Consider the following 26257-nt stretch of genomic DNA (forward strand, 5'->3'; position numbering starts at 1 on the left):
TCGTCTAGAATATGCGCCTCCCTAGAATATGCGCCTCGTCTAGAATATGCGCCTCCCTAGAATATGCGCCTCGTCTAGAATATGCGCCTCCCTAGAATATGCGCCTCGTCTAGAATATGCGCCTCCCTAGAATATGCGCCTCGTCTAGAATTTGCGCCTCCCTAGAATATGCGCCTCGTCTAGAATATGCGCCTCGTCTAGAATATGCGCCTCGTCTAGAATATGCGCCTCTTCTAAACGTACTGCGCGTACAGACTGTAGGATAGAAGCTGTAGACTTCAAAATCACCCCACCCTCAAAAGTCACATGGTCCGCCCCTAAAAACGCCTGTGAAGGAGTATACATTTGTATATAATTATTCTGTATAAAAAGGGATAATGTCCAACGTATAAAACATTGTATGTTTATCTTTTTGTGGATGCTTCACCACTGTTTAGAAGTTGAGTTCCATTTGTTGCTGTTAACTAAAAATCAACTTTATCGGTAAATCCAACTGTTATATACTGAAAGCTGTAAGTATCTATATAAGGTTTATGAAGACAAAGTATTAAACATTGGTCATTTGGCTCAATATTTAATCTGTATTTGTGCTACAAACTAGATCAAATCATTAAAATGTCAAAGCTGAAAATTACGGCTCCTAAAAATTCAGAGCCCCCCCTTTTAAAGGATCTTTATTTTCGAAGCCCCTTCTTTTGGTGGTAAAAAAATTTCCCCCTCAATATCTTCAATCCCCCCTCCCCCCAGGTGTATTTAATGAACACTCCCTTAATCTCTCAGTGGTTTATCCACTGTTTTTGTTTTATTATTCTTTACGCCGTGTTTTTTATTCCAACCTTAAAGATTTGCAGGAAAAACTTGCTGCTGTTTTAACCGGTGAATATTAACGTACTTTCTGTTTATGGGTCATCTGCTATTGAATGGTTTCTAATTATAGGAACACAAAGACCCCCAAGCGTCCAATCGCTTTTAGTGTCGAGACGATGAATATCTAATGACCTCGTTTGGACAAACAATCGCCAGGGTAATCCCAAACACAAATCCCGTAAAAAAAACAAAAAAAACACTACAGTTCTCCTGTTCCTCGAGCGAATCCTTCAAAAGTCAAGTTTTGTAATTCTCTGAGTGGTAAATACGTGTGTTTAGAGGGTATTGAGGAGTGCGAATTTGTGGTTTTCGAGGTTTCTCTCCTACAAGATTGATGCTGCTTTGTGCGAGGTTTCGCAACGTAGCAACCGATTTAGAAACGACGATCGCCGGTTTTTCGGCCAACTGGAGCAACATTATCCAGCTAACAATTATTCTATGCATCCAAGAACTCGATCTCAAGACAAATAAATCATTCAGGAACAATTTCGAGTAAAGTTTGTGGATAAAATGGACCGTGAGGCCGCCGAAGGGCAAATGAGCAGTTTAGTTAGTAACAGCTGAAGGGTTTTCGCAAAACTCGGGGGAAATATGGACGAATTCGACGAAAATGGATGGGCCCACATCCATCATGCCTCGTTTAATGGATACCACAAGAGTGTATCGCGCTTTATCAAAAATAAAGAAGACCAACTTGAGCTAGAAACACAAGACGGGACCTCCTGCACGCCGTTCCTTCTCGCATGCAAGAGTGGTGTCTTGGAGACAGTTCAACTTTTAGTCGAACTCGGGGCGAATTTGAAAGCGACGAATCGCTCTTTGCAGAGTGGGATCGTACTAGCTGCTTTATATGGGCACTTGGAAGTTCTAGAGTATTTTCTAGAACTTAAAAACGCAGACATCGATGTGTGGAAACATTTGATTAGCGGGCTGAGCGGTCAAGACATAGAAACAGCGTGTGCTAAATGCCTGGCTGAGCTCACTCTCGATGGCCACTCGAACCGGCACGATGATTTTGTGAGGGAGGATGGTATCAAGGCGATTGTGGTGTTACTTAAGAGTCAGGCCGCCAGCGATGACGCCAAAATGTATGGACTGTCAATCTTGTTGAATCTCACTCACCATGCTTTAGCCAAAGACCAAATGAGTGACCTGGGTATACCAGCAGTTATAGGACTGCTTAAAGAGAGCAAGCGGTCATTATACTTACGCGCCACTAAGCTTTTGGGGGAGCTTGCCAACTCGCTGAAAAATAAGGAGGCAATTGCTAGTCACAACGGGGTTGACGCATTGGTGAGTTTGCTTCAACACACAGGTGATGAGGAGGTTGTGGACTCAGTTCTGAGGACAGTCAAGACTCTTTCAGATTCTAACTCTGAGATTCAAACTATTGTTGGCAATAACAAGACCTCAATTAAAGCATTAATTGGCTTGCTAAGTGAAATCAAATCCAAACATGTCCTAGCAACAGTTGCTAGGACGATAAGTGTCATTGTCAGACTGCACACTGCCAATCAAGATGGATTTGTTTCCGAGGGTGGGATACCGCACCTCATGGATTTGATGAAGCTGAGATCCCGCGAGTGTCAATTTGCTGTTGTAGAGGCCCTGCATGCGCTGTGTGAAAAAAATGAGCATAATCAAAGTCTTGTGACAGATCTTGGGAGTGTAATGATGTTGATGAGACTGTTGAAGAAGTCAAGAGCAAAGGATTTGAGGACGTTAACTGCTGGTGCACTATGGGCCATTGCAGGTGCTAAAAACACTCAGCGAAGATCCATTGCTAATGAAATTGGAGTGAATATGCTCATAGAGTTCTTGTCTGAGAATCTTCCACAGAGTTTACATTTTATCGGGTCAGAGGCCCTGGGAGTATTAGCAGAAGGAGTTCACAATAAAAGAAATGAGATCGCGCAAGCAAATGGAGTGATGCCGCTGGTAAGACTATTAGCAAAAGCTTCAACACCAGGGTACATTATCCTTAGTGTTCTGAGGACACTACGAGCTTTGTGCATCTGTGTGGGATTTCGGGCCCATCACCAGAACCAGAAAGCAGTTGGTGACGAAGGAGGGACCAAGTTTCTGGTGAGATTTATGGTCCATGCTAGACAAGAGATTATCAAGGTGGAGTCTGCATATACATTGAGTTGTGTGGCTCTTGGCAACAATGACATCTCGAAGGAGGTGACTGAGCATAGAGACTTCAGCTTTATTCATGTTCTGCGCCTCCTGTATGATGAGGATGAAGAAGTTGCATTACTCGCAGGGGCAGCATTAGCAGTATTTGCATTCAATAATGTCAATAACCAGAAAGCCATTGCTATGTCAGGTGGAGTAAGGTACCACACATTCTTAAATTTCCTGGAATCTAAAGATCATCGGCAAATAGCTCATGCTGCCTTCCAGGTCGTTGTGCTTTCACGCATCATACCTGATGAGGATCAGTCCATGACATGCGCCAACGGCATCAAACTCCTAGTCTCTCTGCTTGACTCACAGTCTGAAGACACACAAACCCTGGCTGCTAATTTTATTGGTGGCTTGGCTCATACCAGGGCAGGTATACCAGGAGCCATTATTTCAATAGGCACAGTGAATTTACTGGCCAAGCTCCTGCTATCCCCATTTGAGACTGTCCAGGCCGCTGCGGCAGTGGCATTAGGGTTCTTGAGTTACGACAAGGTTGGAGAGAGACAGCTTCTTAATGTGTGCAGACACGAGCCTTTCCTGTACAAGGTGCTTCAGTTTCATGCAGGCAAAGTCAAACTATCACCTGACTTTGTAGAGAGATGGCAACACTGCAAAAGAATTGGACTCCCTCCAATCATGTGAGTAAATGTATCATTCACTTTGGGTGAATGGTTTACACCCATACATACCCAGTGAACACACATCTCAAATAAGGTTGCACTCGTGAATTCATGTGTTGTCACCAACAGTAATGTGCACTTTAAACAATAAACTTGCATTAGAACTTGCCCATGAAAAGTATTGTATAAAAATTGCAATAATCAAGTATTCCTTTTAGTGATAGTACCATAATTGCTCTAATAACTGCTTTTCTAAATGTGATGCACATAATACTATGATAAGGGGATTGGGAGGAAAATGATAAAAACTGACAGATATACCTGCCAAAAAGCACTCTTCTTTTACAGATAAAACACAAAATTAAATAAGTGCCCCATTTTGAATGATTATCTTTTTATACAGTAGAACATTTTAAGTTACCAAGAGATTAAATAAGCTGCCAGTTTAAGTTATTTTAACATGGATAAATCATTAGCTTGCTTCTGCCATTTGTCTCCTAGAATTTATTTTCTTTTTTTAACTATAGCAACAAGCCTCCTAACCTCATTGCGGGAGACAAAAAGTTGTTTTCGACGCAGTTTGATCCTGAGCAGACCTTCACTATAGTCAGCGGTAACACCATGTCGCCGGCAGGTCTAGGGTCTGACGATCTACATGAAAGAAAGGTGTCGGCATCCACACGGACGGGAACTATTCTCAGACTGCCTATAGCTTAGCAATAGTGTTTTTCAATATTGCCTTCTTGCTGCACTCTACCTTAAATACATTAAATTGTTATTGTTAATGGTAAATCATGCAAAATAATGTATTGCCCTGTGAAAAGTTTTTGAAATATTTCTATGATTTTGGGGTGCAAGTGTATGAAACTACAAGATTTTTAATTTTGTTGGCATGAAAAATAGCATATAATTTTTATATAACTTACTTTATCCTCATATAAAAGAAAAGCCATAACACTTCAACACACATGTACTGTAAAGAAATAGGAAAAAGGTGACCACCTGATAGGATAGTTACATTGTTTTATCCAATTTTTTATTTAAATATATTGGAAGAACAAAGTGAAGTAATCAAAATTTGATTGACCAGGTGTATAAGCATATGTTCTCAGTGACAAAACAGGTTTCTCAAAGATTGGTTCAATTTATGAAAATTATAGGGATCCTAGTAGTTTTTAAAAGATCAACTGTTTACTTTGCTGTATGGTACACCAATAGGATCACTAAATTGTATTATGATTGGATGATCTAAATCTCATTTCCCTTTTCAAAAAGACCAATATAAAACTATAAATAAATAAGAACTATAAATAACTAAGAGGAAATTATTTTGATAAAAAAACGAATTGAATGGAAATCGAGCCTTCTATCATATTGTTTGATAGCATTGTTTGGTGTGTTAATGTTAGGAGTTATTTATCTGTAAAGTATATTTCTAGAAAGTGAGTGAGGTTTCAAAATGTGTGTAAATTGAATGACTGTACAAATAAAAATGCAATCAATATAATATACAAAACACAGAACAACACCCCTCTCATACACACCTGAATGGCTCTAAGACGATTTTAACCACAAATTATTGCTAAAAGGAAGCACATAATAAAGGAGCTCAAATTAACAGAGTTCAAAGAATCATTAAAAAAAAAAATAATTTGTGCAAGCTTGCTAAAGTACCTGGGTCTGTCTGCCTCAGTAACTATTGGTACCTTGCTGTTTCACCAGTGTTCAAAACAGATCCAACAAAAGTATCTTTATTCAGAGCGCACTAACCCTATCCTTAGTAATCTGGACACTTTTTTTTTCCTGACAATAAATCCTAAAGTATCAACTTCCCCCTTACTCTCTTGAATTGAAATGCATTCTTCATGAGGGCTATTGAATTCTCCTTGGCAACGGATATACAGGCATTTCCTCATTCTCAGTATACATAAATCCACACTTTTGTTGGTCTTGTCTAATGCAGTATTCATCGGACCGATTCTTTCATTTGTTGGTCTTGTCTAATGTAGTATTCATTGCATCTATCACAAATTTTGATGTATTGTCAATTGTCTGAGAGGCAATGTAGCTACAGTACTTCTTTGCTTTTGACACCGAATCACTTCTTGCTGACCAGACATTGGTCAATGACGTCCAGTAAATGGTTATTCTCAAGGGCGGCAGCCACTCTCTCTTTGTCCGCAAGTTGTTTGTTTACTGAAAAACAAAATGGTATCCCATCATGGACAACACCAGGATATCAAAATTAGATACCTATGTAGGGGGCCTGTCATGCCAAAGTACCTGGATGACAAAATGTCTCTTATCTTATAGAACTAAAAAGACCAATCTTATAGGGGTAGGAACATGACATGACATTGAAATCTTATGATAACAAAAAGACTAGAGACAAAAGGTAGATAGCAAAGTTAATATCATGGTGTACCTTCCATTTATAGAAAAAAGACCATTCTCACAGGGTTAGGAATGATATGACATCATTCTTGTAAATCAAAAGTAAGGAACCTTCATTTTGCTTTGGGTGTTTTTCGAAAGATGCGTGTATTTCAAAAATTCACTGTTATATATATTAAACTCTTTCAATTTAAGTAGAAAACAATATAATAGCTGGCCTGAGCCAGGATTTTGAGAGGAGGAGGAGGAGGAGGGGGGTGTAAACCCATACAGCAGACTATTTTCTCATATTACTGTAGGTAGCTCGTCCGTTCTCATAGTGGTACCTTATTTTCGACCTTTCAATCGAGTTGGGGTTTTTTCCTGACCCACCCTTGGCTACGGCCCTGAATAATATCATACAGCTTAAAAGGGCACAAGTTTAAAAAGACTGATTTCAGTGTTAGATTGATAAGCTCAAAAACAGTCAAAATCATGTGGAATGATGATGCAGACTTATTAAATGTCCTTTCGATCGTTCAGGTAAATATATAGTGTGGTTTGAGCATCCACCATCAAGCAGATGCAAAAAAATTGTATTTTTTTAAGGTTTCAGAACAGGCTGTAAAAACTAGCAACTGAGTAAAATGAGTTCCTATCAATTCCAAGATTTTACATTACTCTATAGCACATTTTTTATGTTTACAAGCATGCAAGTTCCCCTTTAAAGTAAGGAATTGTCATCTTTTAGGTATCTTTTAGTGAAGCATTTGGCATCTTGTTTGGTTCTACAGAGCCCTTGAGAGTACCTGCTGTATGTAGCCTACCTGCTATCTCTGACTGATGGGTTCCAGGAGTTATCTTCACGTCAACCTAAAAGAGTGTAATGAACACCATAAGCTTTTACGGTGGAACCTTCATAACAGACCATACAACTATAATCTTTATCGAACAATAATCATAATCATGATCATTAACACATTGACCCCTGAACCGGCCTGTACCGGCTTTGGGAAGTACCCACAACCCAAAAAATTCATAAATTCAAAATAAACACAACAAGATGAAGATACTCAGGCATCAGTCTAAGGGATAAATGGTCTTGCAGATATGCATCCAACCAAGGTGTTGGCATCTACTCTTAAGCCAAATAATAGCACAGGTTCTTTGACAAATCTCAAATCGAACAAGGAGAGAAAAGCAGAATCACCCCTCTCAATAAAACGCTCAAAATACCACACAAGGGAGAGAAATCAGCTAACACAGCTCAAGACACAAATAGATACCTTTATTCTGATCCTCCAGGTACATTTCCTTGGCCTCAAAACACAATGTTCATTCCTTGAAGGATTGTACAACCACGAAAATATCTTTACGTATTGCAAAGCATTATGGGAGATCCAGGCGAAAATTCACGAGGGGAGGGCCAGTCAACACTCCTCTCCCCAAAGTCAGATGGTTTTTTATAAGTCTTTTCACCCCGAAGCCAAACGAATCAATTCCAGGTCATACAGACCCAGAATAGCAGTGTAAACAATTTTGGAATCAATTTGGTTTCAGAAAAGACAGCATTTAGGAGAGCTGTGGTGATTCATTAGAAAATTATTTTCTCATCCGGGCAAAGCCAAACAAGAAAAAATCACCATGAATCCACCTTTGCTTGCAAATATCCATAAGCAAAGCACTCAATTATGCCCCAAAAGACTTCATGATGTCCTGAGACACTCTCCTAATATGCTCATAGCTGTATTTTTGATGAAAAATACAAGCAACCATCAACTTGTGCTGGCTTCAGCACATCGACGAGGGATTAAAAGTGGGGACCGCAAAGCACTGTTGGAAAGCTTGGATACCGCTGACTAGGTTCAGCTGTGTTTGACTTTGACGGGCTGTATAAAACTCAGATTAGGGGGGGAGGTATCTGTTTTCAGTCTGTTTTTTGTAAATTCAGCTCCAAAAAAGCCAGGAGTCAATGGGTTAATCAACCACCCCTAGATTTTAATCAAAATAACTAGACCTTTTTAGACTTGTGCTGTGACATACACCAGTGGATTGGATCACATATATGCCATTTCTAGCAAGTGAATATCTTTAACCTAGAAAATAGAATTTTTTTTACTTGGACATGACTGGACTCATTGATAGGGATGATATGCATAGCTTTTTTAGAAAAAAATGCCCAAGAAAACATCAGATTCAGGCAAGGTTTTCTGATAAGATTACTTTGACGGTGAATATACAGGAAAAGTACCAAAAGTGAGTTGACACTGCTGCTTTGAATTTATAAAGGCAAATATTTTTATAGAATTTGGGCTCCCTGTGGTTTCCCTAATGGTTTTAACATAAGAATTATATGTTAGAATATCAGCCATAACTTAAAGGAGGCTTGTTTGTATATCAAGCAGAATTTGCCTACACTGTTGTATGCACCTAAGCTTGCGAAAAATGCATTGTTCTCAGGCAGTGAGGCAAGCATGATTTTTAGGGTGTGTTGGTAAACACATTGACCCCTGAACCGGCCTGTACCGGCTTTGGGAAGTACCCACAACCCAAAAAATTCATAAATTCAAAATAAACACAACAAGATGAAGATACTCAGGCATCAGTCTAAGGGATAAATGGTCTTGCAGATATGCATCCAACCAAGGTGTTGGCATCTACTCTTAAGCCAAATAATAGCACAGGTTCTTTGACAAATCTCAAATCGAACAAGGAGAGAAAAGCAGAATCACCCCTCTCAATAAAACGCTCAAAATACCACACAAGGGAGAGAAATCAGCAAACACAGCTCAAGACACAAATAGGTCATACAGACCCAGAATAGCAGTGTAAACAATTTTGGAATCAATTTGGTTTCAGAAAAGACAGCATTTAGGAGAGCTGTGGTGATTCATTAGAAAATTATTTTCTCATCCGGGCAAAGCCAAACAAGAAAAAATCACCATGAATCCACCTTTGCTTGCAAATATCCATAAGCAAAGCACTCAATTATGCCCCAAAAGACTTCATGATGTCCTGAGACACTCTCCTAATATGCTCATAGCTGTATTTTTGATGAAAAATACAAGCAACCATCAACTTGTGCTGGCTTCAGCACATCGACGAGGGATTAAAAGTGGGGACCGCAAAGCACTGTTGGAAAGCTTGGATACCGCTGACTAGGTGCAGCTGTGTTTGACTTTGACGGGCTGTATAAAACTCAGAATAGGGGGGGAGGTATCTGTTTTCAGTCTGTTTTTTGTAAATTCAGCTCCAAAAAAGCCAGGAGTCAATGGGTTAAATTGAAAAATAATTATTATCATCAGAATCATATTTTAACAAACTTTTGTGAAATGGACGAAAAAATCATGGGTAAATGGAGTCAAACTCATCTGGTTACATGGGGACTCCTCAACCCCCCCCCCCCCCTCCCCCCACTGGACATGCGCCTGTTAAAAATGATATGGTAAGGGCCAAAAAAGGCATCTTTATAATTGTCTTTATAATTGCCTTAAAAATACCAAGCCACATATTTATACCCCTGGGAGCTCTATGCCATATCTAAAACTTACAGTGAATTTTGAATGATTCAGACATTAGCGAAATACAGAAACTTTAGGTTGCATTTCTACTTTCTGTCAGTACTGTAATAGTGGCATATCAATACAAACCTTAAATCTGTCTGGAAGAGACCTCAGAAGCCTCACCCGTATAGCAAGTCCAATTAACGTCGCCATGCTACAATGCGGAATAGTAGGTGTAAACTGGACCTTGACATAGCTCTCGTCATCACTCACGTCAATCAAGGCCTGTTCCACCACGTTCAGTTCCTCAAGTGTCAGAGGGTGCTCAGGGTCATTGATTGAGCGGATCATATCTTGGTTGTGTTAAGCTGATTTGAACGTTGCAATAGAGTATAACTTTAGGTAGATCACGAGCAAAAAAGCAGAATAAGAGGTTTTTGTGAACAATGCTAGTTTGAGAAGAAACGTAGAAAGGATACCAAATATCTCTCGATCATCTATTTTATCCACTATATTATCGTCTTCTTCCTCAGCCAATACGACTCGTTCCTTCAGCCGTTGAAAAACGGTCGGGTTTACATTCTCAAGCCGATCTGTGACGGCCGCCATTTTGAAGAAATGATTAGTGTGATGTATGGGTATTCTGTGGCACAAAAGCCTCGGGGCATTCTGGGAAGCAAAGATAGTCTTTTTCCCAATTTTTCAACTTTCTGGGTGGCAAATTCAAACCAAAATATTTAAATTTAAACCAAAATATTATTACCACAGAAATGACTGCGCCCGTCACACCAGAGAACGACGAAGAAAGTAAAAGTCTGGCTTTTTTGTAAGCGCTGAATAATTTATTGATAGATAGTCTTTTTCCAAGCCCAATTCACACTGTGTATCTTGGGCAACATTTTTTTATTTCAGAAGTTTCTCCATAGCGCAGGAAACATGGATACTAATAGTGCGCAAATTAACAAATCGAAACACACACAAAATAAAAGAATGGAAACATTTGTGAAATAATAAAAAAATGAAATAAAAAAATAAATCGCATTCAAATGCGTAACCCTTGAAATCAGTGACTCTATCTACCAGTGGCGTAGCCAGGATATTCAACAGGAATACGCCCAAAGGGACTTTCAAGACATTTTCTCCTGTATTTTAGATAATGTCTCATACATTTACTGTTTTTTTTGGCCGCTAAAGGGGGGGGGGGGGAGGGGGCGGGCCCCCTATGCCAACCCCCTGGCTACGTTTTTTTTTTGTGGGTTAATCGGACCCATATTATCACCCGACTCCAGTCATGTTCGTGGATTTTCCCATTTAAATCACGTCTTTTCCTTTTTTTCTTTTTCCATAACAATAACATAACAATGTTACCTTCGCTTGGTTCTATTGAGTCATCGGGAAACGACAGCTCTACAATATTTTATCATTCGTATTACAGCACGGACTTACCTATGCAGCTAGATAAGGAATCGCTCCATTATCCATTAGTACTCGGCAGTTAACTGATTTTCGTAATGCGCAAGCGTTTCCTTGTTTTTGTAAATGTTGGAAAAAAAAAAAAAACAGCGGGCCGGATCTTTATCTCACTTCGCTTTTAAGGATTAGTTAGAATTCTTCCAGCCATCCCAAACTACGCCTTTGTTTCCAACGGATGCATGGTTCTTGTGATGGAAGGAGCCATTCAGGTGGCAATCGTCGCAGTCCTTAAACCACCATGCGTCCATGCGCATTGTCCTGGTCCTTGGTGGTAAAAGAAGACCCACGATGAAACGACAGTGAGTATCCAGCGGTACCTGTAACCATAGTAACAACAACAGACTTCAGCATATTTATACAAAGGGAAAGAGAAAGCCAACTTTCTCCCTAGCCTCGTCTTGCTAGCCTTCTAGCCTTGCTTGACCAGCTTCGAACCTAGTTAGAACGAGTTCGGCGTCACAAGGCTTTGCTTTTTAGTAACTAAGAGACGCTCAAGGCCTATTGTGAAAAACGTTTATTTTTTAATTTTTACCACCTGAATAAGTCCCCAGCCCTAGGGCGCATATTTGCTTCTCTCTGCTGCCACGGCAAAGTAACTGTAATAAGCGTATCTGGTATTTCCGTTCCATCCATTAAGTCGACGCGGAGTCTGTTCCTTGTCTGATGGGTCAGCAGGTTCATCTTGTCGAGACCAAGCCAAAAATCACCATTCTTGTGACCGAATCCTCTCTTGTAGTCAGCCCACCTGGGAAGCAGTCGGCGGACCCGCGCTGACTTTTTTGTGGCATTGTCCAACCACCGCCTACCGTAGTCTTGTCACAGTACACCTTCTAATAAAAAGGCATACGAATCAACGCGCGCAGTTTCTTAATCATCTTATAGACCCGCGCCTGGATGATCTCCCTATGTAAAGGTAGCGGTTTTTACACACTTACTCATTGAACTTGTTCTCGCTGTGTCGCTGTGTACTCTGTTCTCCTGCATTGAATGCGGCGACCCTCTCTGAAAAAAAAAAAAAACATTTTCAGCAATAAAAAAGGCAAATCAAGGATTTATCAAAGGGTGGCTAAACGATACGAAGTATTCCAATATCTTGATCGTCTATCTATAAGGACAAGGGTTATTTGGGGATGGTTTTATTGGACCCACGAAACCATCACTTCATTCGTCGCTGAAAAACTATTCTTGTTAGAATTCCATACCTTACCTCGCACACATTCTTTTTTCTTTGGGTGCAAGAGATTTTCCACTGTCGAAAGTCGGTCGCCAAGTTTCTCAAAACTTCAGAAACGTTGTTATGGCCAGAGCCGCAATTGAAATTGATGACCAGTTTTTTTAATCCCATTTGCCCCACAGAATTTGCGTGTCCATGGGCGCACACTAAATTCATATGGTAGAATACCAGAGGCTGTTTGGAATTATCGACCAATTAATTTCCAGGAGCCTTATTGCTTCTAACGCGAGCTTCGCTGCATCGCCGAACATAAAGGGGGACATAAACATAGATTTGTTTTTGTCTTTTGTGATTTTCTGTTCCGCCAATCAGATTTTTGCCATCTCTCGCCTAGTGCAGTTGCATGGCTTTCCGTCGCGACACAGAGGATAGCCAGGGAAGTGCATAAAGCCAGACTCTGATTTGCTCAGAATGGTTTTACTGACGGAACAGAAAACCAAATCGTGTTTTGAAAACGCGGGTCGCGATAGTAACTGCAGTGTTTATTACAGTCCTAAGGAGATCTTCGTTTCCGATCACAAGAGGTGGTGTGTCTTATCCTTCGGTCTAAGTTTGACTACCCAAAATAGTTAATGTGATTTTCTGTATATTTTTTTACATTTTCTTATATTAAGATTTTGTATTATTTAAATGATATTATTATCGATTCACCAATTTAAAAGATGTTATCTAATTTCCTACAGTTTTTGGAAGAATACACTTCTGATATGTTAAAGTTATTTATCGAGAGGGGGCACCAACACATAAAACATATAGCCGAGGTACTTTTGCGAATTATTTTTATATTATTATCCAGATTTTTGCTTTTCTAAAGGGGTGTAGCGCCGGCACCCCTGGCTCCAACTCTGTGGTTTCTATTACCAAATTACTGGCTCCTTATTGTTATCAGGAGAGTAAATTATTTGCTCAACGGGATGCTCAACAGGGATCATTTGCGGACTCATTCTACATCGTCAAATCTGTGTGTGAGATTCAAATTAGGAATAATCGTCAAGATTTAAAGACAAAATGGCCACGGGTGAAATGTTTAGACTGTTTTGGGATGGATTAATACCCGAATTCTTAACCTGCGCGTGCGGCTGTCAAGCAGTGGCAGATCCAAAGGGGTAGGAGATTGTACTGTCATTCAGACTTTTGTTTTCATGAAGCATGGATACAAATAAGATAGATGAGTAAAGATGTTGGAGCTATAATCCACAAATCTTTCACTCCTTGTCCTTTGTACTAGAGACGCCCCTTTTTTATGTCTATGTGTGTCCAAAACTAGGTACAAATAAAGGGAGGCTTAAGGAGAGCTTAACTGGGGTTTGCTATATAGGGTTTTTTGCTTTTTTCTATGATCTAGCTTTTTTGTGAGAGGGGGGGGGGAGGTGACCTAATAGCGATTGGCTGGGTAAACAAGACAGATTCGAATCTCCTCGGGGCAGTTGTATCGAAAAAATGCTTACCAGTTAGAGTGGTTTTGGGCCATAAGAAAATATCGCATTCTCTTAGGCCTTCCAAGGATTTTCAAAACTCCAAATTCTTTATTTTCGGAGCAGCCAAGACATCAAGGATGAATAGGGGGAAGATTGTTTACTTTCCCTTGGTAGCGCAAGAGGGGATTTTAACCCCCTTAGAGACAAACAAATATTCATATAGACTGACCGCGTAAAATATTTTATTACAATTTGCGTTAAAAATTTATTACATTTCCCGTTAAAGAGTTATTACATTTTGCGTTGGAAGCTATTATATTTCGCGTGATGATTACATTTTGCGTAGGAAGGTATAACAGTTCGCGTACTAGTTATTACATTTTGCGGCGTGACCAGGAGATGGGACTATACTCCATCGATTCCCTTAGCTCATGGGGGATTCAGAAACTCCTTTGGGATAGTAAGCTCATAAAGCAATCCAATCAAATTGCAATCAAAGTTACTCAAATTCAAAACAAATTCAAAACGAAACCATGACAAATACGAATAATACCCGGGACACAACTGTAAAACACTATATGATTCTTGGAGCTAGCTTTTCGCTAAAGAGGGGGGAAGGGGCTGGTTCAGTGACAAAGGGGGGAGGGGTATTTGTTTTTACATAATGCCTTTCTGGCGGCCCAAAAGGGGGGGGGGTTTAAAACCCCTGAACCCTCCCCCTAGAGGGGGGGGGGGGGGCTAAAACCCCTGAACCCTCCCCCTAGATCCGCTGTGATTCCGATTCATGTCGATACTGTTGGTATTTATATTGTGGTTCCATTCTCTACATGTTATTCATTATAATAAAACAAGGACATATTTTCGGCAATACCTAATAGTTATTATATTGTTTACAAAGATTTCTCTACAAAAAAAGAACAGAAAAGATGGGCTGTCACAACTATTGGTTTTCATTTATCATTTACGATTAACTCCGGTGGCAAAAGGGCACCCCTTGTTCTCACTTCCCTCAAGCTTTGCCAATATCTGGTTAGGATCGTAATACAAATTAATGGACTTGATCTTGAGATTCCCGTCAACTTCTACAACAGCACTTCCAAACATCTGAAGCAATTCACCTGAGGGGGGGTGGTCACGGTACGGACCAGTCCAGCGGGCCCAGTGACGCCACGTGAAAGCCATACGGGGGGGATCTGGGTAGAAACAAATCAGGGGTTGACTCACTTTTATTGGTATTCCTGTGGTAGCCAAGTCATAAAATGCAACTGTTTTTTTCACACATCTGCCAAATTGCGTTATGCACAGAAAGCCCATGCGCCGATTCGTAAAACTTTTCAAGGCTGTGATTACCGTCCGCAATATTGGAATTCGAAATCTAATCGGAGAATTGTCTTTTCTTAACAAAACTACAAATGAATAAGCTGTGATTTATACATGAAAACCGTTGACGCCGGATTGAAAATTATCCCTTGGAAAGAGTTTGCAGTCACTAAGCAATCAAAGATCATTTTGCAACATAGCAGGAATAGAAAAGCGAAGAGAAAAAGCATATGTTTCTGTAAATTTTTTTTGCCTCTTTTTTCAAAGAAAAATGTAGTAAAGTTGCTCAAAATCCACCAAGTTACCCCCCCCAACATTGTAATAATTTAAGTAGGGGTTTTGATAGTGTCTCCAATGTTTCTGTATCGTGCCCCCCCCCCCCCACCAATGTTACCACGGCTCTGCAAATTATTGCCTTACTTACCTGAGAATACTTCCAGCACCTCCCATGAAAAACCGTTGTTGAAAGCCGTTTTAAAAAGCTTGTGAGATGACTCAAGAGTCTCCGAGGAGGCATCGTACAGTGGCGTGTTGGTTATCAACAAGTTGTATGAGCCACGCTGGGCAACATCATGGCCAGTGTAATGCACTTGATTGTTGACGCCCATGGTGAAACAGTTTTGGTCGACTGATCCCCAATCCTAAAAAATAAAATATAAATGTTGTACAAATTGTATTTTATGATATAAAGACGGTTATGGTGAGGTCTATGCAATTAAAACCTATAGACTTTCGTCACGCCTGGCTATTACAGGAGGTCAGGAAATCTCCTCGTCTGAAGGAACAACACAGGGCGACCCACTAGCAATGAGACTATACGCTTGAGCATGCAGCCGCTGATCTCTACACTCCAGGAGGCATGTGCGATCACGCAGTGCTTGCTCTGTTTCGGATATCAAAATGTGGTGGGACAGACATGACGGAAAACCCTGGAAAATTCGCAATTCGAAATAGAAAAAGAAGACACAATTTCTTACAATGGCCATCGGTTCCTTGTATTCCGGAATGATTTTTGAAACACAAATAACGTGAGGCCGAAATGCACATACCCAGATTTTTTCTTTTTAAGATATTTTTTCCTTGATCATCCTTGCGATTTGTATGACCTCAGGGACGAAAAGCTCAAATTTTTAATGACACTTTACAATAAGTCGCATCAATTTAAAAAAAGTCGCATTTGATATTTTGTTCGTTATCACTCACTAAGTACTTATTAGATCTGATATTTTAGCGATTTTTATCGCTCCATGAAAACCCTTCTCTACAGTAACGAAAAATAATAATTCCCTGTGTACCACCATTTATCGAAGACGCATGCGAGATCTATATTGTACGCAAGAACCTTCTAAACGACAAACGTCTGCTGATTGCCTCAATGACAGCAGGAAAGCCATTTAGCTGCTTTAGCTTGCAAGCCCCCTTGGGGCGCTCCCCAAAAATAAACACAGCTCCCCCAAACAATTCTCAAGCCTTTGGAAAGTACATACTCGCAAAAGCAAAATACAAATTAGAAAAAGCAAAGTACAATCTAGAAAAAGCAAAATATAAACTCGCAAATGCAAAGTAAAAACTTGCAAAAGCAAAATAGGCATTTTTGTTCTAACACTATTTTTGAATTTCGTGCAAGCTTAAACAATAAGAGGCGTGGAAATTTTACGGAACGTGCATGGACGTCATTATTTGTGTACAGAACAACAGAAATGCACATTCCGTACATTACGTCACTTAGCTTGCACGAAGTTCAAAAATAGTGTTAGAACAAAAAGTCTAATAAACTCGCAAATACAAAGTACAAACTAGCAAAAGCGAAATACAAACTAGCAAAAGAAAAATACAAACTCGCAAATGCAAAGTACAAACTAGCAAAAACAAATTACAAACTCCCAAAGGCAAAAAAAAAAAAAACTAGCAAAACCAGAATACAAACTCGCAAAAGCAAATTACAAACTCGCAAAAGCAAATTACAAACTCGCAAAAGCAAATTACAAACTCGTGATGTTGTTTAGAAACACGGAAATACAAAGCCGAATAGGGCAGTGGCCCCGCTGGGCTTCCATAAAAATCCGCTGAGGCATTCAAGCTTTTCAAAGTAAACACTTTTTGATGTTTTCTAGGTAATTTTCTAACAATGTTCATTTTCTTGCTGCTTTTAATTCTCTCCCCTAAACGTTAATATCATGATTGAAATAGCGATTCGTGCTAGATAAATTCATTATGTTTCATGGCTAGATTTCTGTATTTTGTTTTGGGCCTCCATAGCATAGTATCCTAAGGGTACGTACAAATACGTAAATCCGCTGTCTCGCCGTACAAATCTTCTTGTAGCATACGGATTTGTTCGGTAAATCACTGACTTTGTGATCTTGATGCACATTTTTTAAATGAATCTTTTTTTAAAGAACGTCCAGCCTGAGATTTCACCAAATTATATGAACATGCTAAGAACATTACGAGGCGCAGATAGCAGCAAAATATAAGAACGAGTCAGCACAGTCTTAACTGAAAATTAGATGTTCTTATTAAGAGTGTACCTTCAGATCAACTTTATGCGAAGCTTCCATCTCCCATGTTTTGACGAGATCTTCAACTGTCCGTTCAAGTGAACCTTTTGGATGACGTTTGGTGACCCCGGATAGAAACTCCTTGTCGGCTTTAGTGTAATCGGGTTTTTGGGTGCGCCATTTGATGTTAGGATCATCCATAAACTGCCTTACTGGGCGATCGGCCATCTTGAGGGAAGTGGCGGAGTCTTAGGTCGACTTGTAGCAAATCTTAAACTGTCTTTTCTCTGGAATAAAAAGTTTAGGTACTGGCTTACTCCCAGAGTGAATGCGTGATCTGTGCGTGATTTGTGACGTCACGTACTTTCGCTCTGTACTCCAGTCATTCTCTTACCGCCTGCGGGGACTTTGGCTTAAATCTCGAGAAATAAGACTCGTCATGGCATCAATTCAACCTTAGATGATTTGTCAGAGACATAACATCCAGTTAAAATAAAAATTATGGCGTTGGAGCATTGCAATCCAAATCGCTAGGTGATTTCATAGCGCTCGACCTACATCTTGGATTTCAAGATTTTCAGAATGCCGTTATGTTCTGAACGATGGGCAACGTCGTGTGATACTTGAAATATAGATATCTATATAGATATAAAAAAAGTAGGGCGCTTATTCAAATAATTAGTGCAAGTAGTCACGTGACTGCTCATTTTGGGAGTCGTACCTACATACCCCCGTGTCATGAATATTTCCTAAAACAGAGGCGGGTCTAGCTTGAGAGGGGAGGGGGGAGGGGATTCACCTAATGGCATGGGCGAGAAAAAATATTTTTTTGCGCATCACACTATGGGTAGAGTGGGCCAAAATCTACCTGAAGCATATCAAGAAAATTCAGCCAAAAATTGTCGTTTTTGCCAAACGCAAAAATACTTATTTGAAAAAAATGTATGATCCTTTTTATTTTCAGGGTTACCGTACCGCAGGTGCTTCGTAAACTTCATGACTTGTAATCAGAAGAGAAAAACAGTGACTGTGACCATCTTTAGTCAATGGAGAAAGTATCTGAAAAGAAACTAAGAGTCCTCGGTACCAGTCCCTCAAAACGACAACGTTTACTTCGATCGTCGATCGTTCCACATACAAACCTCTGTATTTTTCGAACAATATTGGGTGTATAAACTCGCTCCAAAAAGTACTATTTTGCGTAGGTATTGACCCGGGATGCGACATGAATCCTAAGGTATGATTCATTAAAGCAATAACTCTCAAACGATTATTATACAAAAATTGCCTCTATCGATTAACCCCTCCTCTATGATCGCCACGTTTATAACACTGTATGCCCTTTCTTTAGTCAAAACTTAGAATAGGTACTCCCTAAATAGATTGCTCTAATAACGGGAGGGACAGTCAGCGCTTATCTATAGTCTGCAAAGTTGATTTATTGCAGGTGCTACTGCTGTATTAAATAAGGGCAGATCAGAAGCGTTCACTACTTTGTCAGGAACAAGGTTTCAGGTACGTATTGTTCTTGGAGAGAAGGGATAGTTAAAGGCCTGCACATTGGCCTGCAACGGCTTGTAAGTCCGGGATATTCATGTATGCTTTACGATACAAACTTTTCGCCTCAGTGTGATCAAATGTGGGTCTTATTTTCTAATATCCGAGGAAATAGTTTCTTTAAAACATGGAATACGCCGCATACAGTACAGCAAATTACCGTCTTGTAGTCGCTTGGTCAATGGCGCGATAAGCCCAAATTCTTGGTTTTTGTCGTTGCTGGACGCTAAAGCAATAAGTCCTATAATCCAATGAGGTCCATCGCCTTAAAATACTAACGCTTCAGATCGCATTCAATTTTGTTCAATATTTTCGTAAAATATGGCATCTTGAAGTGAGTTTGCGCACCCCACATCGCGCAAAATATACAAAGGTTTGTAAGGGAAATCTTTACTTCCGGTGGATTTTGGTTCGATAGGTCAGACTCGACTCATTCTTCCCCGGTCATTCCTTAAACCGCCTTACAAAAGAATACTCTCTCTTCGACATCAGACCTTCCTTCACTACTAGATTCTCTTGCGCTGTTATACCTTAGTGTGACTGGACTTTCGTACGCTGTAATGAAGTCTGTCTTCCTGTGTCTTTTTGCCTTCCTCCTCGTGATGCCGGCAGGTAAGAAAGCTTTGGAAAAGATTCTCTTGAGGTCTCAGGTGATCGGCAAGCTATTTTACTGTTAATGCCAGTTACGCTTTTTGGCAGTTTAATATCTGTTTAATAAAGTATTTTAACACATGGGACATATTCGCTCATAGATTAGCTCTTATTAGCTAAAAATATGTTTTTTTCCTCTATTTTAACCTGTTGAGAACCGACAGAGAGATGAATTAAATGAAATATTCAACAAAAATTCACTCGAAAAACAATTTAATTATCATTAAATTTCAATAATTCTATAATTTTAGGTAAATTATTTAAGTGATTTACACCAACCTCTATCCAGGATCCCTGCAATTTTTTTTTACCATATTCCGCCTAGGGAAAACAAACAGCTCTACCATTATATCATTAATATGCTGTTCTTAGTCAGTATTCCTGTGTTCTAAAAAATAGTATACTTTCAGCTTCTGTTGACTTTTTTTTACCTCGTCTTTCGAATGAAATCACATTAACAATGAAGCTGCTGAATTCTTTTGTTATATTTTTTTAATATTGTCGAGGGGTAGGTGCTTATGTCATACTCCTGCTTTGTAAGATTTTAGAACAGTAGAAGGTCTTTACATGAGGCTTGACTACATTCGCAATGCCTTCCGAATTATTTAAAACGAGGCTCACACAGCTGCCTTGTACAGATTCGGAAAAGTATTCGTAAAATCAAACTCAACGACTCAGCTTAGTATTAGTAGCAACTCATCGCCTGTGCTGCCTTGTACGAGCTCGGCTTAGCATTCGTTAAAGCTCATCGCTTCTAAAGCCTTGTGCGGACTAGGCTTGGTATTTGTAAAGCAAACTCATCGTTCTGCTGCCTTGTACGGACTCAGCTTAATCTTCGTAAAGCAAACTCATCGCTTCTGCTGCCTTGTACGGACTCGGCTTAGTATTCGTAAAGCAAACTCATCGCTTCTGCTGCCTTGTACGGACTCGGCTTAATATTCGTAAAGCAAACTCATCGCTTCTGCTGCCTTGTACGGACTCGGCTTAGTATTCGTAAAGCAAACTCCTCGCTTCTGCTGCCTTTTACGGACTCGGTTTAGTATTCGTAAAGCAAACTCATCGCTTCTGCTGCCTTACAGCGTACTTTGGGTGACGGGTCCTTCAATAGCATTATCAGAGCTGACAAAAAAAAAAAAAAAATTATTAGATGGGGAGCGATCTAAGAAACGAGCAAAAGCTTGCGGACAGGTGTTCCAAGAAAAATGCATTCCGAGAAAATAACTCCAAATAAGTTCCCCTTTCCATAGTTTTGTATACTTCTTGCTTGTTTCATAGAAAAAATCAAGAGACCGGAAATGGTTTCACCGGAAGTGAAAATATGGTATACTGGTACGAACCCTTTCATACATATGTAAAAGAGCCAAGCAAGTGGTTAAGTCAATACATGAATTTACCGTTATTTTAAAGAAGACTACGTTACAAAGCAAAACATATTGAGGACTATTGTAAGGTAGGCAAACAAAGAACTTTGAGTATTGTACAAAAATGTGGGTGGAAAACCACGGGACAGCCATCATCTACAGTTGCGCGTCGGACCTTGTGGTATGCTTCGACAGTTAGGTATATCAGCATAAGAACTTGAAAAGAAAAAAAAAACGACAAAAACGCAGATTTGTTTTTTTTTCTAAAAGGAATGGGTTACAGTGACTCATTTGTAACCTGAAGAAGGCAGGTACTGGCTTGCCGAAATATCGTTTAGAAAAAAGCCTATGTTGTTGTCGAGTTATTCTTTTAAAATAAATAGCCGAAATGTACAGATCGGTTTTAACCCCCTTGCTGTATTATATGTAAAAAAAAAGTGTTCAACACTTTTTTTACAGAAGTAAATGTTTTGAAATATGCATTCTTAAATATTCTTATTACAGTTATGTAACATAAAATGTGTGTTATTTTTTTCTGTTTAAAAAGAAATTCGGTTAGAAATGCTTTGATATAGATAGTAAATATTTTGAAATATGCATTTTTAAATATTCTTATTACAGTTATGTAACATAAAATGTGTTATATTTTTCTGTTTTAAAAGAAATTCGGTTAGAAATGCTTTGATATAGATAGACCGATCGACTGCAAAATCACTTGGACGGCAGTAACATGCCGCAAATCAAAGACAAATGTCACGCAAATGCCGCAAAACAAATTAGTCTATAGCATAAAAAAATTAAGACAATTTATAGTTAATTAAAAAAAAAATCAAGCTCAGAAGTACTAACAGGCTATCATAGCTTTTCTTGTACAACTTTGCGAGAAGAAACGACAAAAGCAATTCGAAAACAAGAGTTGGTTGCGACAGAAACAATGACGTAGAAAGCAAAGGACATACACAAGGCATTGCATAGCATCTTTAAAAAAATACAAACGGCAAATCGCGATGGCAAACACTGTAGTTCCATCTCAGAAGGGTACCATGCGTCTTATTATATTTCAACCAAATGCAGGAGAAAATGAAATCATAGTATGATAAATTAAAGCCTATCGATTTATAGCTTTGGCATCCCTGGAGGTAATTTGTAAGCACATTTCGGTCTTAAAACTGACATTCGCCATTTTCCGTTTGCACTGACGTTGTTTTAATGAGGTATTTGTTTGTTCTATTTTGCTCTCGACTCGATATTATATCTAACCTTAACTTATCCGGGTACCCACTAGTAGATAAAAATTACAAATCTGCGAATCTAATGAGATCGATCGTTCTAATGAATCTAATGAGATCGTTCTTCATTTAAAGAAAAAAAAAAGAAAAGAAAGAAAAAAAAACAAACCAAAAAAAATCTCGACAAGATGCAAGAAAGCCAGAAAGAGTCACGAGTGTCATCCAGTCTTCCGCCTATCCCCAGGACCCGTGTGTTCCTAGTAGCCACAGGCACCCCGTATCATAATTCAGACGGCTTGCAAAAGTTGGATGAGCTAATCATGGCGATTCTAGTCCTCGACGAGGAGACTGACAAAATAAGCCAAGCGGGGCTTCCCATAACACATTGCGAGCATAAAGAATCGAACCTTAACCCACAAACAAACCTCATCAAACTACCCATAGTACCAAGCGAAGACAAATTTGCAAAATGTCCCTACCAATAACACCGTCCGCGTTGCATCCGAACTAAACATTGGTTATACTGGCATTTATAGAACTACAAACAAGCTAGAATAAGGTGGTCTGTGTAGGCGCGGTGGGATCGGGGATATAAACCAACACAACGTTGAAATGGTATAGGTTCTACGCGTCTATTTGTCAGGAGATGGGCTAACGCTCGAAACACAGCGAAACTTCTCAATTTTCACAGAGGCGTTCAACATATCATTTCAACCTTGTGCTGATTTATTTTCCTTTGCCTAATAGCCCGTCTGCACTCGTCTGTTAAAAAATACACAAAATTTTTATATGGCAACCGGACAACCGAATCGATTCCTTGGAAATATGGAAGAATAAGTTAGTAGTACAGTAAGATTGACACTCGATTTTTTTCCTTATTTCCAAGGAATCGATTCGGTTGTCCACTTGTCATATAAGACAAGTAGGACCTCATATACGCAACTACAGTTTTTTTTAGATTTCGTGCAAATAAAATCGCATTTTGGGGGTTTGGTACGAAATCTAGTAGCGCCTTTCCGATTTTAAATATCTAATTTTTATTTTAGAATTTACACACTAGAAGCATTGGTTATTAGGTTCGCTAAAGATCAGATGGATCGCAAGCTTTGAAGGGGCTACTAAACGGGCTTCAATTTGAACGACTTTTTGAAAACAATTACCCGCGAGAGGCCTGACAGAGGGGATAACTACATCATTTCGTCTTCCGAGTCTAGCTTGCGCGATGCTTTATTCAATATAAAGTGTTCTCGTACAACTCAAATTATATATGTTTTGAGGATTTTCTGCAGTAATTTATTACTTGTTATGGTAGTGCTACTTTACACCGAAAACAAATAAAAACGCTTACCGCTACAAATATGATCCTTGGAAATATCATCCCTGTTGGCAACCGGCAGGTTACCTAGCACAAACCCTACACAAGAAAGAACAAATGAATTCAGCAATGAGCACCATCTGCTATACACATACAGCCGATTGACAAAAGGTTGTCCTCAACCGGCTGCACAACTACGCGACAAGCCCTCATGTAAGCATGGGTAAAATTCACTGAAGCGCCTAGCTGCAGGGCAACTCCCTTTTCTGACCCTTTCTAAAGAGGGCAACTCCCTTTTCTGGACCTTTCTAAAGAGGGCAACTCCCTTTTCTGGACCTTTCTAAAGAGGGCAACTCCCTTTTCTGGACCTTTCTAAAGAGGGCAACTCCCTTTTCTGGACCTTTCTAAAGAGGGCAACTCCCTTATCTGGACCTTTCTAAAGAGGGCAACTCCCTTATCTGGACCTTTCTAAAGAGGGCTACTCCCTTTTCTGGACCTTTCTAAAGAGGGCAACTCCCTTTTCTGGACCTTTCTAAAGAGGGCAACTCCCTTTTCTGGACCTTTTTAAAGAGGGCAACTCCCTTTTCTGGACCTTTCTAAAGAGGGCAACTCCCTTTTCTGGACCTTTCTAAAGAGGGCAACTCCCTTTTCTGGACCTTTCTAAAGAGGGCAAGACCCGTTTACACTAGCAACTTATACCTGCCTAGGTGCTGCACAGGTCTGTTAAGACACGTTTACACTAGCAACTTTTACCTGCCTAGGTGCTGCGCAGATCTCTTAAGACCTGTTTAAACTAGCAACCTACGTCGCGTTTCCGATGTTGACCCCATCAAACGAGCCCGCGCGCAGCCAGAAAGCGGATGCTCGCATGAAACTTTGAAATGTGCAAGAAAATTTCTAATCAAGTGGTAGACTTACCTAGGAAAAGCGCGGCGTTTGCTTTAATGTCATCACGTGAACTCTTGAAGAAGGATACGCAGCCCATCGAGTAGAAACTGATTTTCTCAGGAAAATCTGCAATCTGAATATCACAACAAAACACTATCAAAACGAGATAAATATCAAAGAATGTGAATTTTTAAATAATAGTCAAGTACTACAACATATGATCTCTTATTGTTTAGAAATATTTTTCCTGAAATATTGTAATGAAGATAAAAACCTGAATAAGTCGTTCATAAGTACTCAAGTTCATTAGTTCTCTATAAGTAACTATATCTCTGCGTAAAAATAAGCGTAAATAAAATACAAATCCTGGTTTCAAAAACTTAGAATTCTTGTTCATGTTCTTATGAAAATTCATATGGCTTTCAGATACAAGATTCAGCCGTTTATACGCTACCCATGAACCACCAGGGTTACGACACGATTCTCGAGTGCGACCTTATTTGAAATAGGTGTATATCCACTTTAAACCTGGATAAGTTGTTCATAAACTCTCTATAAGTAACTAGGGTACATAAATACTTACTATAAGCCTGGACAAGTCATTCATGAACTCTCCATAGTGTAAGTGGCCCTCCTCTAAAAGATGCTTCTGAAACATGGCGTTGATTGCATCTGAACCCATCAGTGGTCCGACAGCCCGCAAGCAACCTTTACAAGCCTGAGAAACACACAGAGATTTCATTGCACGCCTGGCGAACACACAGAGATGTTATTGCACGCTTGGCGAACACACAGAGATGTCATTGCACGCCTGGCGAACACACAGAGATGTCGTTGCACGCCTGAGGAACACACAGAGATGTCGTTGCACGCCTGGCGAACACACAGAGATGTCATTGCACGCCTGAGGAACACACAGAGATGTCGTTGCACGCCTGGCGAACACACAGAGATGTCATTGCACGCCTGGCGAACACACAGATATGTCATCGCACGCCTGGCGAACACACAGAGATGTCGTTGCACGCCTGAGGAACACACAGAGATGTAATTGCACGCCTGGCGAACACACAGAGATGTAATTGCACGCCTGGCGAACACACATAGATGTCATTGCACGCCTGGCGAACACACAGAAATGTAATTGCACGGCTGAGGGACACACAAATATGTTATTACACGCCTGGCGAACACACACATGTTATTGCACGCCTGGCGAACACACAGATATGTCGTTGCACGACTGGCGAACACACAGATATGTCGTTGCACGCCTGGCGAACACACAGAGATGTCGTTGCACGCCTGGCGAACACACAGAGATGTAATTGCACGCCTGATGAACACACAGAGATGTCAGTGCACGCCTGGCGAACACACTAATATCAATGAACGCCTGATGAACACAAAGAGATTTCATTGCACGCCTGGCGAACACACAGAGATGTAATTGCACGCCTGGCGAACACACATAGATGTCATTGCCGCCTGGCGAACACAGAGAGATGTCGTTGCACGCCTGGCGAACACACAGAGATGTAATTGCACGCCTGGCGAACACACATAGATGTCATTGCACGCCTGGCGAACACAGAGAGATGTCATTGCACGCCTGGCGAACACACAGAGATGTAATTGCACGCCTGGCGAACACACATAGATGTCATTGCACGCCTGGCGAACACACAGAGATGTCATTGCACGCCTGGCGAACACACAGTGATGTCATTGCACGCCTGGCGAACACACATAGATGT

General features: G+C 40.1%; 4 protein-coding genes across 5 annotated transcripts in view; 1 reads left to right on the forward strand and 3 right to left on the reverse strand.

Moving 5' to 3' along the window:
* The first annotated feature begins 968 nt into the window (after nucleotides 1-968).
* On the forward strand, nucleotides 969-4964 carry LOC5518527 (ankyrin and armadillo repeat-containing protein). The gene is made up of 2 exons (XM_001638415.3): nucleotides 969-3695; nucleotides 4205-4964. Exons 1-2 carry the CDS (start codon nucleotides 1459-1461, stop codon nucleotides 4392-4394), a joined length of 2427 nt encoding a protein of 808 aa, XP_001638465.1. The 5' UTR covers nucleotides 969-1458; the 3' UTR covers nucleotides 4395-4964.
* Nucleotides 4965-5412: 448 nt separating this feature from the next.
* Nucleotides 5413-10192, reverse strand: LOC5518578 (MIP18 family protein galla-2). Its single transcript, XM_001638481.3, has 4 exons — nucleotides 10033-10192; nucleotides 9701-9906; nucleotides 6878-6923; nucleotides 5413-5873 (listed from the first exon to the last, which is right to left on the reverse strand). The coding sequence occupies exons 1-4, from the start codon at nucleotides 10160-10162 to the stop codon at nucleotides 5776-5778; spliced, it is 480 nt and encodes a 159-aa protein (XP_001638531.1). The 5' UTR covers nucleotides 10163-10192; the 3' UTR covers nucleotides 5413-5775.
* A 1039-nt stretch (nucleotides 10193-11231) lies between these two features.
* LOC5518579 (pathogen-related protein) lies at nucleotides 11232-17727 on the reverse strand. The gene is made up of 5 exons (XM_032363290.2): nucleotides 17530-17727; nucleotides 15423-15639; nucleotides 14683-14871; nucleotides 11962-12028; nucleotides 11232-11343 (listed from the first exon to the last, which is right to left on the reverse strand). The coding sequence occupies exons 1-5, from the start codon at nucleotides 17725-17727 to the stop codon at nucleotides 11232-11234; spliced, it is 783 nt and encodes a 260-aa protein (XP_032219181.2).
* The window catches only part of LOC5518528 (maestro heat-like repeat-containing protein family member 1), a 36875-nt gene continuing 28223 nt past the window's right edge, over nucleotides 17606-26257 (reverse strand). Inside the window, exons 39-42 of one of the 2 annotated variants that reach the window (XM_048720823.1) lie at nucleotides 25084-25218; nucleotides 24531-24633; nucleotides 23646-23711; nucleotides 17606-17786 (exon numbers count right to left, since the gene is read on the reverse strand). In XM_048720823.1, coding sequence (XP_048576780.1) covers nucleotides 17749-17786; nucleotides 23646-23711; nucleotides 24531-24633; nucleotides 25084-25218 — 342 coding nt within the window. In that variant the 3' untranslated portion in view covers nucleotides 17606-17748. Of the gene's footprint in view, nucleotides 17787-19903; nucleotides 20827-23645; nucleotides 23712-24530; nucleotides 24634-25083; nucleotides 25219-26257 lie in introns of those variants that run through there. The other variant, XM_032363236.2, reaches the window with a different exon arrangement.

Source organism: Nematostella vectensis, chromosome 13 (genome assembly GCF_932526225.1).
Source record: "Nematostella vectensis chromosome 13, jaNemVect1.1, whole genome shotgun sequence".
Taxonomy (NCBI): Eukaryota; Metazoa; Cnidaria; class Anthozoa; order Actiniaria; family Edwardsiidae; genus Nematostella; species Nematostella vectensis.